Raw genomic sequence first — 16,726 nt, forward strand, 5'->3', positions numbered from 1 at the left:
TGAAAAGGGACTTCTCCTGCTGTGAAGCTGACTCCTCCACTGGGGGAGCTGAGGGAGAAAGATCCAACCTTCCATTGATGGACGCTATAGGATCATTCCGTATGGCGTTACCATCCGGTGTATCCGGATTGATAGCGATGTCAGGATCAAAGTCCTGGAGAGCTGCCTTATCATACAGAGAGTCCTCCTGGGACCCCCCCGTTCCAAATGAGGTTGGTCAGGAAGATTGCCCATGGCCTGTCTGGACTGCAAGTCTCTATCTTATGACAATATATCTGTCGAAACTGCAACTCCGTCCCTGTCCTTGGACAGGGATGACAGGTGGTTTCTTTGGCCACGACTAGTAGAGACCCCGGCAGACGAAGTGCTAGAGACCCCGGCAGACGAAGTGCTACAGGGGAGCATGCACACAATGGGACGGTGTCATGAACAGCATCCCATGTAGTAAAAACAGCACTGAAAATCTGTGTTGCTTTTTTGCCGCTGCCGACTAGCCATCTAGAAGTATATAGCCAAGATTGGTGACCGTACAGTGCAATGTATAGCATACAAGCATAAAGTACAAATGAACACTGCAGCACATGCAATACAAGCAGCATAGAAGCCTGTGCCCTGGCACCTCTGCTCTTCTGCTGCTGTAGACTAGTCATCTAGGGGAATATAGCCCAGAAGAGTGACCATACAGTGCAATGTATAGCATACAAGCACAAGTACAAATGCACACTGCAGCCCATGCAATACAAGCAGCATAGAAAAAAACCTGTGCCCCAGCACCCTTGGTTTTCTGCTGCTGTAGTCTAGCCATTCCAGGAGAATATAGCTAAGACTAGCGACTGTACAGTGCAGTGTATAGCATACAAGCATAAACACAAATGAACACTTCAGTACGTGCAATACAAGCAGCCTAGAAAGCCTGTGCCTTAGCACACCTGCTTTCCTGCTGCTGATGTGTCGCTCTCCAAGCGGGCATATAGCGACCTATGCAGTTAAAATACACATGTACACACTGCAGTATATATTGGGGTCAGCACTATGTGTGCCGCTTACCGCCCGCCTATAAGCGGGTGTATGGTCGCCACCGTCCTGCCTGGTTGCCGAAAGTCCGAGCTCGGACTGCAGTAATGGCTGCCGGCGTCTTCCCCAGCTCGTGTGAGGAGGGGTGGGCCGTGGGCGTGCCCCCAAGTCAGAGCGGGAATCCGGCGTCCGACAGTGTGCAGTGAGAGGGCTGGAGCATGTAAATACGGCTCCAGCCCTCGGCGCTGCTGATTGCTCAGCGTCTGTCCCCTTCCCTGAGTGACAGGGAGGGGGCGGGAACGAAGCGGCACTAGGCCGCAGAAGCCGGGGACTGGATTTATAAGCGCCGCCGCCGTAAAAGCGCGGTCGGCGCCCAGTCCCCGGCGAACTACAAGTCCCAGCCGCGCCGCCGCTCCCGGAGCGTCCGGCGCGGTAGTTCCCAATACACAAAGTCACTCAGCAAAGCTGCAGTGACTGTAACCCTTTACTGTCCCCGGCGCAATAGCACACCCAGCAAGTCTGGAGTGTGCTGTGCCTGTGTGTACGGGGACACAGAGTACCTGAATGGTGCAGGGCCATGTCCCTGAACGGTACTCCAGCTCCGTATCCAGCAGGTTCAAATGGGTCTGTGGATGGAGCCCGGCGTCAGAGCTTTGAGGCCGGCAGGATCCCACTTCCTCAGAGCCCCCCAGGGGGATGTGGAAGGAAAGCAGCATGTGGGCTCCAGCCTCCGTACCAGCAATAGGTACCTCAACCTTACAACACCATCAACGGGTGAGAAGGGAGCATGCTGGGGGCCCTATATGGGCCCTCTTTTCTTCCATCCGAAATAGTCAGCAGCTACTGCTGACTAAAATCTGTGGAGCTATGCATGGATGTCTGACCTCCTTCGCACAAAGCTTGAAAACTGGAGAACCCGTGATACCACGGGGGGGTATAGCCAGAAGGGGAGGGGCCTTGCACTTTTTAGTGTAGTGCTTTGTGTGGCCTCCGGAGGCAGTAGCTATACCCCAATCGTCTGGGTCTCCCAATAGAGCGCTGAAGAAATCTCCTTGGGTCATTGATGCAATGACCGATCTCAGAGACTCCATGCGAAAACGCCGCACCTGAACGTGCTTGTTGAGAAGCTTGAGATCCAGGATGGGCCGGAAGGAACCGTCCTTCTTGGGGACTAGAAAGAGGTTGGAGTAGAAACCTCTGAACCGTTCCCGAGCGGGAACCGGAACAATAACACCGTTGGCCTGCAGGGATGCCACGGCCTGAGAGAAGGCGGCGGCTTTGGAGCAGGGGGGGGTGGACAGAAAAAATCTGTTTGGCGGGCTGGAAGAAAATTCTATCCTGTAGCCGTGGGAGATGATATCCCGCACCCACTGATCGGAGACGTGTTGAAACCACACGTCGCCAAAGCGGGAGAGCCTGCCACCGACCAAGGACGTTGCTGGCGCAGCCAGATAGTCAAGAGGGGGCTGCCTTAGTGGCAGCGGCTCCTCCGGACTTCTGAGGACGCGGCTTTGCGCGCCAGATGGGTTTACGATCCTTGGCTGCGGTAGTGGACGAGGCTGAGGGCTTAGAGGCTGACCAGTTAGAGGAACGAAAGGAACGAAACCTCGATTGGTTCCTGCCCTGGACAGGTCTCTTGGCTTTAGCTTGTGGCAAGGAAGTACTCTTCCCTCCAGTAGCTTCCTTAATTATTTCATCCAGTTGTTCACCAAACAGCCGGGACCCAGCAAAAGGGAGGCCCGCAAGGTACTTCTTAGAAGAAGCGTCTGCTTTCCACTCTCGAAGCCACAAGATCCTGCGGATCGCGAGAGAGTTAGCGGAGGCCACCGCCGTGCGGTGAGAAGCCTCCAGAATGGCAGACATGGCGTAGGATGAAAAAGACGAAGCCTGAGAAGTTAAGGCCTCCATCTCAGGCATAGAGTCCCTGGTGAGGGAATGTATCTCCGCCAGAGAGGCAGAGACTGCCTTAAGAGCCCACACTGCCGCAAAAGACGGGGAGAAGGAGGCTCCTGCCGCCTCATATACAGACTTGGCCAGAAGGTCAACCTGGCGGTCAGTGGGATCCTTAAGAGAGGTGCCATCGGCCACCGCTACGACTGTGCGGGCTGAGATTCTAGACACCGGAGGGTCTACCTTTGGGGACTGAGCACACTCCTTCACCACATCTGGTGGAAAGGGAAAACGGTCATCAGAACTACGCTTTGGAAAGCGTTTGTCAGGACAGGCCCTAGGTTTGGTGACAGTGGCCTGAAAACTGGAGTGGTTAAAAAACGTACTCCGAGCTTTCTTAGGTGAGGCAAACTGATGTATCTCCACCAGAGAGGCTGGTTCCTCTGACACTGGTGGAGTGAGGTTCAGAACGGAGTTAATGGACGCAATCAAGTCACTAACATCCGCATCAACCTCAGACAAGGCAATGGGGTACCTAGAGCTAGCGTCTGAACCCACAGTAAAAGTATCATCCTCGCCCTGCACCTCGGCCCGTGAATCAGAGCCGGGAGACGAGGAAGGAGAAGGGTCCCTGCGTCTCCGTTTAGGAGGACGGGGTCCTAGAACATGCCCTGAGGGCTCTGCAGAGCTCGGAGCAACAGAGGCGGCCTGAGAAGGAGGCTGATGCATGGTCAGCAGTGTCCGGGACAGTTGTCCCATAGAGTCGGCAAAAGACTGGGAAATAGCTCTGGAAAAAGATGCTACCCAGGCCGGGGGATCAGTCACCGGGGCTGGAGCGGCCGGAGGAACCCCTGAGGAGGCTCCAGGCTGAGGGACCACCATGTTAGAGCAGGCATCACAATGTGGGTATGTGCTTGGCTCTGGCAGAATGAGCTTACAAGCAGTGCATATAGCGTACAGCTTTGCAGCCTTGCTCCGAGTGACAGACATGCTGCTGAGGTGGAGGCTCTGCAGCAAGAATACACTCCTGTAGAATGCCCTGAGAGTGTATAATAAAAAGCCCACAACCAGAGGTTGTGGCTTACCAGACCGCTCTCTGTGTGCCCTCCGGATCCGACAGCTCAGACCCCCAGTGAAGCGTCAGCCTTCCCAAAAGCAGCAGCTGCAGCATCCAGCGCCGATCAGTGTAAGAACGCTGAGAAAATGGCGCTGGAAGGAGGAGGGGGGCGGGGAGAAGCCCAAGAGCGGGAAACCGGAGGGCCAAGGAGAGATACAGGGGAGGGAACATCTCCACAGAAAGGAGTGTCCTCCCCTCTGCTGGCCGGCCGGTGGGCGGCGCCACGCTATGCATCTGCATGAATGACATGCAGGGAAGCCGAAACCGAAACTAGGCCCAAACTGAAGCCGGGGCCTAGATTTTTAACATGCGGCCGACGAGCAGGCACCCCCGGCGCGGTTCTCCGGAAAAACACCGAGAACCGGCCGGAATTACAGTAAAAGACACAAAACATACTCTCCCCTCAATAAAAGTACCCGGGACCCCTGAAAAACGTCTCAATACTTAGCTTTTGAGACGCAGGGCCATGTCCCTGAGGGAAGGTCAAATACTCCGTCCAGCAGGAACCTGACAGGGCTGCGGATGGAGACCGGTCTCCTGCACAGCAGAGAGGACCGTGATGGCTCGCACTTCAAACCAGAGCCTGAAAAGGATGTTGAAGGAGCGCGGCATGTGAAGGCTCCAGCCTTGCAAAGTCAACCTTAACAGCACCGCCGACACAGTGGGGTGTGAAGGGACATGCCGGGAGTCCAGATTGGACCCGCTTTTCTTCCATATCTTTAAAAATAAAATCTTAAAAATGAAAAAAATCAGAGAATGCATGTGTGTGTGTGGCCTCCTGAAACACAAAGCATTGAACTGGTTAGATTGTCATCCAGGGGGTGTATATAGCCCGGAGGGAGGAGCTACACGTTTTGAGTGTAGTACTTTGTGTGTCCTCCGGAGGCAGTAGCTATACACCCATGGTCTGGGTCTCCCATAAGGAACGATGAAGAAATCCCGAAGGAAACAGGGCGGGTGCTGGGTCTCCCAATTGGAGCTAGAAGAAAAGGAATTTACGGTAAGTAACAAAATTCCCTTCTTCTTCGGCGCTCCATTGGGAGACCCAGATGATTGGGACGTCCAAAAGCAGTCCCTGGGTGGGTAAATTAATACCTCAAGTTAGAGCTGCAAAACAGCCCTCCCCTACGAGGAGGCAACCGCCGCCTGCAGGACTCTTCTACCTAGGCTGGCGTCCGCCGAAGCGTAGGTATGCACCTGATAATGTTTGGTGAAAGTGTGCAGACTCGACCAGGTAGCTGCCTGGCACACCTGTTGAGCCGTAGCCTGGTGTCGTAATGCCCAGGACGCACCCACGGCTCTGGTAGAATGGGCCTTCAGCCCTGATGGAACCGGAAGCCCAGCAGAACGGTAAGCTTCAAGAATTGGTTCCTTGATCCATCGAGCCAGGGTGGATTTGGAAGCCTGCGATCCTTTGCGCTTACCAGCGACAAGGACAAAGAGTGCATCCGAGCGGCGCAAGGGCGCCGTGCGGGAAACGTAGATCCTGAGTGCTCTCACCAGATCCAACAAATGCAAATCCTTTTCATACCGATGAACTGAATGAGGATAAAAGGAAGGTAAGGAGATATCCTGATTGAGATGAAAAGAGGATACCACCTTAGGGAGAAACTCCTGAACCGGGCGCAGCACTACCTTGTCCTGGTGAAAAACCAGGAAGGGAGCTTTGGATGACAGCGCTGCCAATTCGGATACCCTCCGAAGAGACGTGACCGCTACCAGAAAGGCCACTTTCTGTGAAAGTCGAGAAAGTGAAACATCCCTCAGAGGCTCGAAGGGCGGCTTCTGGAGAGCAACTAGTACCCTGTTCAGATCCCATGGATCTAACGGCCGTTTGTACGGAGGGACGATGTGACAAACCCCCTGCAGGAACGTGCGTACCTGAGGAAGTCGTGCTAGACGCTTTTTAAAAAATACCGATAGCGCTGAGACTTGCCCTTTAAGGGAGCCGAGCGATAAGCCTTTTTCCAAACCAGATTGCAGGAAGGAAAGAAAAGTAGGCAATGCAAATGGCCAGGGGGACACCCCCTGTGCCGAGCACCAGGCTAAGAAAATCTTCCACGTTCTGTGGTAGATCTTAGCAGACGTGGGCTTCCTAGCCTGTCTCATGGTGGCCACGACCTCTTGAGATAATCCTGAAGATGCTAGTATCCAGGACTCAATGGCCACACAGTCAGGTTCAGGGCCGTAGAATTCAGATGGAAAAACGGCCCTTGTGACAGTAAGTCTGGCCGATCTGGTAGCGCCCACGGTTGGCCGACCGTGAGATGCCACAGATCCGGATACCACGACCTCCTCGGCCAGTCTGGGGCGACGAGCAGGACGCGGCGGCAATCGGACCTGATCTTGCGTAGCACTCTGGGCAAGAGTGCCAGAGGGGGAAACACATAGGGCAGCTGGAACTGCGACCAATCTTGCACTAAGGCGTCTGCCGCCAGAGCTCTGTGATCGCGAGACCGTGCCATGAAAGTTGGGACCTTGTTGTTGTGTCGTGACGCCATTAGGTCGACGTCCGGCCTTCCCCAGCGGCAACAGATTTCCTGAAACACGTCCGGGTGAAGGGACCATTCCCCTGCGTCCATACCCTGGCGACTGAGGAAGTCTGCTTCCCAGTTTTCTACGCCGGGGATGTGAACTGCGGATATGGTGGAGGCCGTGGCTTCCACCCACATCAGAATCCGCCGGACTTCCTGGAAGGCTTGCCGACTGCGTGTCCCGCCTTGGTGGTTGATGTATGCCACCGCTGTGGAGTTGTCCGACTGAATTCGGATCTGCTTTCCTTCCAGCCACTGCTGGAAGGCTTGTAGGGCAAGATACACTGCCCTGATTTCCAGAACATTGATCTGAAGGGTGGACTCCTGCTGAGTCCACGTACCCTGAGCCCTGTGGTGGAGAAACACTGCTCCCCACCCTGACAGACTCGCGTCTGTCGTGACCACCGCCCAGGATGGGGGTAGGAAGGACCTTCCTTGTGATAATGAGGTGGGAAGAAGCCACCATTGAAGAGAGTCCTTGGCCGTCTGGGAAAGGGAGACTTTCCTGTCTAAGGACGTCGACTTCCCGTCCCATTGGCGGAGAATGTCCCATTGAAGTGGGCGCAGATGAAACTGCGCAAACGGGACTGCCTCCATTGCTGCCACCATCTTCCCCAGGAAGTGCATGAGGCGTCTTAAGGGGTGCGACTGGCCCTGAAGGAGAGAGTGCACCCCTGTCTGTAGTGAACGCTGCTTGTCCATCGGAAGCTTCACTATCGCTGAGAGAGTATGAAACTCCATGCCAAGATATGTCAGAGATTGGGTCGGTGACAGATTTGACTTTGAAAAGTTGATGATCCACCCGAAAGTCTGGAGAGTCTCCAGCGCCACGTTCAGGCTGTGTTGGCATGCCTCTTGAGAGGGTGCCTTGACAAGTAGATCGTCCAAGTAAGGGATCACCGAGTGTCCCTGAGAGTGCAAAACTGCTACCACTGCTGCCATGACCTTGGTGAAAACCCGTGGGGCTGTCGCCAGACCAAATGGCAGGGCTACGAACTGAAGGTGTTCGTCTCCTATAACGAAGCGTAGAAAACGCTGGTGCTCTGGAGCAATCGGCACGTGGAGATAAGCATCTTTGATGTCTATTGATGCTAGGAAATCTCCTTGAGACATCGAGGCAATGACGGAGCGGAGAGATTCCATCCGGAACCGCCTGGTTTTCACGTGCTTGTTGAGCAGTTTTAGGTCCAGAACAGGACGGAAAGAGCCGTCCTTTTTTGGCACCACAAACAGATTGGAGTAAAAACCGTGACCTCGTTCCTGAAGAGGAACAGGGACCACCACTCCTTCTGCCCTTAGAGAGCACACCGCCTGCAGAAGAGCATCGGCTCGGTCGGGATGTGGGGCAGTTCTGAAGAACCGAGGCGGAGGACGAGAACTGAACTCTATCCGGTACCCGTGAGACAAAATGTCTGTTACCCACCGGTCTTTGACCTGTGGCAGCCAAATGTCGCAAAAGCGGGAGAGTCTGCCACCGACCGAGGATGCGGAGAGAGGAGGCCGAAAGTCATGAGGCAGCCGGCTTGGAAGCGGTTCCTCCGGCTGCTTTCTTTGGGCGTGAGTGAGCCCGCCAGGAATCTGAGCTCCTCTGCTCCTTCTGAGTCCTTTTGGACGAGGAGAATTGGGCCCTGCCCGAGCCTCGAAAGGACCGAAACCTCGACTGTCCCCTCCACTGTTGAGGTTTGCTTGATCTGGGCTGGGGTAAGGAAGAGTCCTTACCCTTGGACTGTTTAATGATTTCAGCCAATTGCTCACCAAACAGTCTGTCTTGAGATAATGGCAAACTGGTTAAGCATTTTTTGGAAGCAGAATCTGCTTTCCATTCCTTTAACCATAAGGCTCTGCGTAAAACCACCGAGTTGGCGGACGCCATTGACGTACGGCTGGTAGAGTCCAAGACCGCATTGATAGCGTAAGTCGCAAACGCAGACATTTGCGAGGTCAAGGACGCCACGTGCGGCACTGATGGACGTATGACAGAGTCCACCTGCGCCAGACCAGCTGAAATAGCTTGGAGTGCCCACACGGCTGCGAATGCTGGAGCAAACGACGCGCCGATAGCTTCATAGACAGACTTTAACCAAAGGTCCATCTGTCTGTCATTGGCATCTTTAAGTGAAGCCCCATCTTCCACTGCAACTATGGATCTAGCCGCAAGCCTGGAGATTGGGGTGTCCACCTTTGGACACTGGGTCCAGCGTTTGACCACGTCAGGGGGAAAGGGATAACGTGTATCCTTAAGACGTTTGGAGAAACGCTTATCTGGATAAGCATGGTGTTTCTGGACTGATACTCTGAAGTCAGAGTGGTCCAGAAAAGTACTCAATTTACGCTTGGGATACCTGAAATGGAATTTCTCCTGCTGTGCTGCTGCCTCCTCCGCTGGAGGAGAAATATCCAGCAGTCTATTGATGGCCGCTATAAGATCATTCACCATGGCGTCACCATCAGGGGTATCCAGGTTGAGAGCGGTCTCAGGATTAGACTCCTGATCTCCTAGCTCTGTCTCATCATACAGAGAATCCTCTCGCTGAGACCCTGAGCAGCGTGATGACGCCGAGGGTCTCTCCCAGCGAGCTCGCTTAGGCTGCCTGGGACTGTCGTCCGAGTCAGAGCCTTCAGCCTGTGATGCCTGGGACCCCCTTGGAGCACGGATTAGTTCCAACTGAGGGGGACCGGGGAACATTGAATCAACAGTGCCCATGGTCTGAGTGACCGGCCTGGACTGCAAAGTTTCTAGAATTTTTGTCATAGTCACAGACATCTTATCAGCAAAAACTGCAAAGTCTGTCCCCGTCACCGGGGCAGGGTTCACAGGCGTCTCTGCCTGGGCCACTACTAGCATAGACTCCGGCTGACGAAGTGGCACAGGGACCGAACATTGCACACAATGGGGGTCAGTGGAACCTGCCGGTAGATCAGCCCCACATGCGGTACATGCATCATATAAAGCCTGTGCCTTGGCACCCTTGCTTTTTGCGGATGACATGCTGTTGTCTCCTCAGAGCAATATAGGGGTATAAGCCAAGAAGCGACCGTACAGTGCAATATATAGGTACAAACAAAAGTACACAAAAACAACACTGTGGCACTAGTGGGGTCAGCACCTAGGTGCTGCTTACCGCCCGCTTAGCAGCGGGTGTGTGGTCGCCAGAACCCCCTGTCTGGGTCTCCCAGGGCTATGTCCGCTCTCCAGCTCAGACTGCGTGCAGGAATGGCTGCCGGCGTCCTGTGAAGAGGGGCGGGCCGTGGGCGTGCTGCAGACCAAGAGCGGGAAACTGGCGTCCCACTGTGCCCAGTGAGAGGGCTGGAGTATGTAAATAAGACTCCAGCCCTCGGCGCCGACTATTGTACAGCGTCTCTCCCCTTCCCTGACTGACAGGGCTGGGGGCGGGAACGAAACGTAACTAGGCCGCAGAAGCCGGGGACTAGATTTATAAGCGCTGCCGTCGTAAAAGCACGGTCGGCGCGAAGTCCCCGGCGCACCACAAGTCTCAGCCGCGCCGCAGTCTCCGCGGCGCGGCAGTTCCCCACACATAAACTCACTCAGCTAAGCTGCAGTGAGTATGGCCCAGCGCGCAGCGCTACTGTCCCCGGCGCACTAGAACACCCAGCAACGCTGGAGTGTGTCTGTGCCTGTCAGTACGGGGACACAGAGTACCAGAATGTTGCAGGGCCTTGTCCCTGACGGTACCCAGCTCCGTATCCAGCAGGATCTCCGGGTCTGTGGATGGAGCCCGGCTTCCGAGCCTGGAGGCCGGTAAGATCCCACTTCACCAGAGCCCTCAGGGGGATGGGGAAGGAAAACAGCATGTGGGCTCCAGCCTCCGTACCCGCAATGGGTACCTCAACCTTAACAAACACCGCCAACAAGAGTGGGGTGAGAAGGGAGCATGCTGGGGGCCCTTTAGTATGGGCCCTCTTTTCTTCCATCCGATATAGTCAGCAGCTACTGCTGACTAAACAGTGGAGCTATGCGTGGATGTCTGACCTCCTTCGCACAAAGCTTGAAAACTGAGCAGCCCGTGATCCCACGGGGGGTGTATAGCCAGAAGGGGAGGGGCCTTACACTTTTTAGTGTAATGCTTTGTGTGGCCTCCGGAGGCAGTAGCTATACACCCAATCGTCTGGGTCTCCCAATGGAGCGCCGAAGAAACAGCATGTTGGCTCCTGCCTATGTACCCGCAATGGGTACCTCAACCTTAACAGCACCGCCGACCAGAGTGGGGTGAGAAGGGAGCATGCCGGGGGCCCTATATGGGCCCACTTTTCTTCCATCCGATATAGTCAGCAGCTGCTGCTGACTAAATTGTGGAGCTATGCGTGCATGTGTGCCTCCTTCGCACAAAGCATAAAACTGGGGAGCCCGTGATGCACGGGAGGGTGTATAGGCAGAGGGGAGGGGTTACACTTTTTAAAGTGTAATACTTTGTGTGGCCTCCGGAGGCAGAAGCTATACACCCAATTGTCTGGGTCTCCCAATGGAGCGACAAAGAAAAAAGACTAAATATTAGGAATGTGGTTTGAAAATTCGGGAACCAAACAGGGAGATGCAAGTATTTCCGGAGAACATAGGCCAGGATGTACAGATATACGCCTAGTATAGGGAATAGGATTGCTTGGCAATTCTTTTCTGATTGGAAGTAGAAGAACAAATACCTGTCAGCCTTTGAGTCAGTTATGAAACCTTCACTTACCGCACATTCATTTTAGAAGAGGAGTGTGTAGATGGTTTAACACCAGACTTGTCAACCAGAATGCTCCTTTTGCCTGCAGATTTCGTATTTGATGGTGTCTTTGCTGCAAAGAGGAATCCGGTCTGTGGGACTGGACTTAGTAGAGAGAACCTAGTCCGTGAAGATTTCTAAAGGGAAGAAAAGAAAAGAAGGGAATTTTGTTTACTTACCGTAAATTCCTTTTCTTCTAGCTCCTATTGGGAGACCCAGACAATTGGGTGTATAGCTTCTGCCTCCGGAGGCCACACAAAGTATTACACTTTAAAAAGTGTAACCCCTCCCCTCTGCCTATACACCCTCCCGTGGATCACGGGCTCCTCAGTTTTGGTGCAAAAGCAGGAAGGAGAAAACTTATAAATTGGTCTAGGGTAAATTCAATCCGAAGGATGTTCGGAGAACTGAAAACCATGAACCAAAAGAACAATTCAACATGAACAACATGTGTACACAAAAGAACAACCAGCCCGAAGGGCACAGGGGCGGGTGCTGGGTCTCCCAATAGGAGCTAGAAGAAAAGGAATTTACGGTAAGTAAACAAAATTCCCTTCTTCTTTGTCGCTCCATTGGGAGAACCAGACAATTGGGACGTCCAAAAGCAGTCCCTGGGTGGGTAAAAGAATACCTCAATAAAAAGAGCCGCAACGGCCCCCTCTTACAGGTGGGAAACCGCCGCCTGAAGGACTCGCCTACCTAAACTGGCGTCTGCCGAAGCATAGGTATGCACTTGATAGTGTTTCGTGAAAGTGTGCAGGCTAGACCACGTAGCTGCCTGACACACCTGCTGAGCCGTAGCCCGGTGCCGCAATGCCCAGGACGCACCCACGGCTCTGGTAGAATGGGCTTTCAGCCCTGAAGGAAGCGGAAGCCCAGAAGAACGGTAGGCTTCGAGAATCGGTTCCTTGATCCACCGAGCCAAGGTTGACTTGGAAGCCTGCGAACCCTTACGTTGGCCAGCAACAAGGACAAAGAGCGCATCTGAACGACGCAGGGGCGCCGTGCGAGACACGTAGAACCGGAGTGCTCTCACTAGATCCAAAGAGTGCAAATCCTTTTCACATTGGTGAATTGGATTAGGGCAAAATGAAGGCAAGGAGATATCTTGATTGAGATGAAAAGGAGATACCACCTTAGGGAGAAATTCCGGAACAGGACGCAGAACCACCTTATCCTGGTGAAACACCAGGAAGGGGGCTTTGCATGACAGCGCTGCAAGCTCAGACACTCTCCGAAGTGATGTAACTGCCACTAGAAAGGCCACCTTCTGCGAAAGACGTGATAAAGAGACATCCCGCAGCGGCTCGAAAGGTGGTTTCTGAAGAGCCGTTAGCACCCTGTTAAGATCCCAGGGTTCCAGCGGACGTTTGTAAGGTGGGACTATGTGGCAAACTCCCTGCAGGAACGTGCGGACCTGCGGAAGCTTGGCTAGGCGCTTTTGAAAAAATACGGAGAGCGCCGATACTTGGCCCTTGAGAGAGCCGAGTGACAACCCCTTGTCCATTCCGGATTGAAGGAATGAAAGAAAAGTGGGTAAGGCAAACGGCCATGGAGACAAACCGTTATCAGAGCACCAGGATAAGAAGATTTGCCAAGACCTGTAATAGATCTTGGCGGACGTTGGCTTCCTGGCCTGTCTCATGGTGGCAATGACATCCTGAGATAACCCTGAAGACGCTAGGAGCCAGGACTCAATGGCCACACAGTCAGGTTGAGGGCCACAGAATTCAGATGGAAAAACGGACCTTGTGACAGCAAGTCTGGGCGGTCTGGAAGTGCCCACGGTTGTCCCACCGTGAGATGCCACAGATCCGGGTACCACGACCGCCTCGGCCAATCTGGAGCGACGAGAATGGCGCGACGGCAGTCGGATCTGATCTTGCGTAACACTCTGGGCAGCATCGCCAGAGGAGGAAATACGTAAGGCAGTCGAAACTGCGACCAATCCTGAACTAACGCATCCGCCGCCAGAGCTCTGTGATCTAGAGACCGAGCCATGAATGCCGGGACTTTGTTGTTGTGCCGTGACGCCATGAGATTGACGTCCGGCGTTCCCCAGCGGCGACAGATCTCTCGAAACACTTCTGGGTGGAGAGACCATTCCCCCGCATCCATGCCCTGACGACTGAGAAAATCTGCTTCCCAGTTTTCTACGCCCGGGATGTGAACTGCGGAGATGGTGGAGGCTGTGGCTTCCACCCACTGCAGAATCCGCCGGACTTCCTGGAAGGCTTGACGACTGAGAGTGCCGCCTTGGTGGTTGATGTATGCGACGGCAGTGGCGTTGTCCGACTGGATACGGATCTGCCTGCCCTCCAGCCACCGATGGAAAGCCAATAGGGCTAGATACACTGCCCTTATCTCCAGAACATTGATCTGAAGGGAAGACTCTATCGGAGTCCAGGTTCCCTGAGCCCTGTGGTGGAGAAAAACCGCTCCCCACCCTGACAGGCTCGCGTCCGTGGTGACCACAGCCCAGGTTGGGGGTAGGAAGGATTTTCCCTGCGATAGAGAATTGGGAAGGAGCCACCACTGAAGAGACGTTTTGGTTGCAAGGGAAAGAGAGACTTTCCTGTCGAGGGAAGCCAACCTCCTGTCCCATTTGCGGAGAATGTCCCATTGGAGTGGCCGCAGATGGAATTGCGCGAACGGCACTGCCTCCATCGCTGCCACCATCTTCCCTAGGAAGTGCATGAGGCGCCTTAAGGAGTGTGACTGACCCCGAAGAAGAGATTGCACCCCTGCCTGCAGAGAATGCTGTTTGTCCCGCGGTAGCTTGACTACCGCTGACAGTGTGTGAAACTCCATCCCGAGGTAAGTCAGTGATTGGGTCGGTGTCAGCTTGGATTTCGGGAAGTTGATGATCCACCCGAACTGCTGGAGAGTCGCCAGAGCGACGGTAAGGCTGTGAGCAGGGGGCGGAGAGGTTCTGAAGAAGCGAGCCGCAGGACGAGAGCTGAACTCTATCCTGTAACCGTGAGACAGAATGTCTCTCACCCATCGGTCTTGAACATGTGGCCACCAGGCGTCGCCAAAGCGGGAGAGCCTGCCACCGACCGACGATGCAGCTAGGGGATGCTGAGAGTCATGAGGAGACCGCCTTGGAGGCAGTGCCTCCTGCGGCCTTTTGGGGGCGTGACTTGGACCGCCACGCATAGGAGTTCCTCTGGCCTTTCTCCGGCCTGCTGGACGAAGAGGATTGGGGCTTGGCGGAGGGACGAAAGGACCGAAACCTCGAATGTATTTTCCGTTGCTGAGGTCTCTTAGGTTTGGATTGGGGTAAGGAGGAGTCCTTTCCCTTGGATTCCTTAATAATCTCATCCAATCGTTCGCCAAACAAGCGGTCGCCAGAAAACGGCAAACCGGTTAAGAACCTCTTGGAGGCCGAGTCTGCCTTCCATTCGCGAAGCCACATGGCCCTGCGGACTGCCACAGAGTTAGCGGATGCCACAGCTGTACGGCTAGCAGAGTCCAGGACCGCGTTCATGGCGTAGGAAGAAAAAGCTGACGCTTGAGAAGTCAAAGACGCAACTTGCGGAGCAGAATTACGTGTGACAGCATTAATCTCAGCCAGACAAGCTGAGATAGCTTGGAGTGCCCACACAGCTGCAAAAGCCGGGGCAAAAGACGCGCCCGTGGCCTCATAGATGGACTTCACCAGAAGCTCTATCTGCCTGTCAGTGGCATCCTTTAGCGATGAGCCATCTGCAACCGATACCACAGATCTAGCTGCCAATCTAGAGACTGGAGGATCCACCTTGGGACACTGAGCCCAACCCTTAACAACCTCGGAGGGGAAGGGGTAACGCGTGTCAGTGAGGCGCTTAGTAAAGCGCTTGTCCGGAACCGCTCTGGGCTTCTGGACAGCATCTCTGAAGTTAGAGTGATCGAAAAACGCACTACGTGTACGTTTGGGGAACCTAAACTGGTGTTTCTCCTGCTGAGACACCGACTCCTCTACAGTAGGAGGCGGGGGAGAGAGATCCAACACCTGGTTGATGGACGAAATAAGATCATTCACTAAGGCGTCCCCTTCAGGTGTATCAAGGTTAAGGGCGACGTCAGGGTCAGAGCCCTGAGCTGCGACGTCCGCCTCGTCCTCCAAGGAGTCCTCAAGCTGGGAACCCGAGCAGCGTGAAGAAGTCGGGGAAGATTCCCAGCGAGCCCGCTTAGCCTGTCTAGGACTGTGGTCCGGGCAGGAGTCCTCCACGTGAGACCTAGGGCCCAACCTGGGAGCGCGCTGCGGCGCGGACCGAGAGGGGTCTGGAGGTGACGATCCAACAGGGGCCGGGGCCTGTGTAAGGACCGGTCTGGACTGCAAAGCTTCTAGAAGCTTGGCAGACCATTTGTCCATAGACTGAGCCATGGATTGTGAAAGTGACTCAGAGTTTCTCAGCAAAAGAGGCGAACTCTGTCCCTGCCGCCTGGACAGGGGGAGCAGGGGGGTCTACATGAGCCGAGGGGCCCACTAGTGACCGAAGCTCCGGCTGAGCAAGCGAAGCAGGGGTCGAGCATTGCTCACAGTGAGGGTAGGTGGAACCCGCAGGTAACATAGCCCCACAAGAGGTACAGGCCGCAAAAAAACCCTGTGCCTTAACAGCTTTGCTCCTTGTGGACGACATGCTGTTGTCTCCTAGGAGAATGATCACTGAGGGTATATGGGCAATAAAGGGTATACAGCCCGACCGAACAGAAGTGTATATATATATATATATATATATATATATATATATATATATATATATATATATATATATATATATATATATATATATATATAAATACGTATCTATTCCGGCACCCTGGGGGGGGGGACCAGCACCGGGTGACCGGTGTGGCTTACCGACTGCTAAAAAGCGGAGTGTGTGTCCTCCAGATTCCCTGCCTTAGGTCCCCCGGAGCTGCAGAGCTCTTCCTGAGAATCCTCCACCGGCAGAATGCCAAAAAATGGCTGCCGGAGCTCTCAGGGGAGGAGTGGAGCCGTGGGGGGCGCCAGGAAAGTGCGGGAATCTGGGGTCCCCACAGTGATCAGTGAGGGGGGAGGAAGCATGCAGGATGGTCCGGCCCTCACATCCGACATCAGGTCGGCAGTCCCGCCCTTACTTTTGACAGGCAGGCCCGGGGGCGGGATTTTTGCGACTAGGCCGCGATGAAGCCGGGGACTAAATTTGAGACCGCGCCCGACAAGCAGGCACGGTCGGCGCGGAAGTCCGCCGGCCTTCTCATTCAGCAGCTGCCGCAGCGTCCGGAAAGAAGGTGCGCTCCCTGCACAGTCCTATGGGGACACAGAGTACCTTAGAGTTGCAGGGCCCGGTCCCTGAGGTTGAATAGACTCCGGTCCGTCAGATTCCCACAGGGGCTGCGGAGGGAGCACGGTCCCAGTAAATGGATGACCGCTCAGGATCCCACTTCTCCCAGAGCCGCTAAGGGATGGTGAAGGA

General features: G+C 54.5%; 1 protein-coding gene across 1 annotated transcript in view; it reads right to left on the reverse strand.

Moving 5' to 3' along the window:
• NUSAP1 (nucleolar and spindle associated protein 1) overlaps positions 1–16,726 on the reverse strand; it is a 177,867-nt gene that overhangs the window by 69,842 nt on the left and 91,299 nt on the right. Inside the window, exon 8 of the mRNA XM_075330138.1 lies at positions 11,253–11,419. Within this exon, the coding sequence (XP_075186253.1) occupies positions 11,253–11,419 (167 nt within the window). The remainder of the gene's footprint in view (positions 1–11,252; positions 11,420–16,726) is intronic.

The sequence above is a fragment of the Anomaloglossus baeobatrachus genome, chromosome 12 (assembly GCF_048569485.1).
Source record: "Anomaloglossus baeobatrachus isolate aAnoBae1 chromosome 12, aAnoBae1.hap1, whole genome shotgun sequence".
Lineage (NCBI taxonomy): Eukaryota > Metazoa > Chordata > Amphibia > Anura > Aromobatidae > Anomaloglossus > Anomaloglossus baeobatrachus.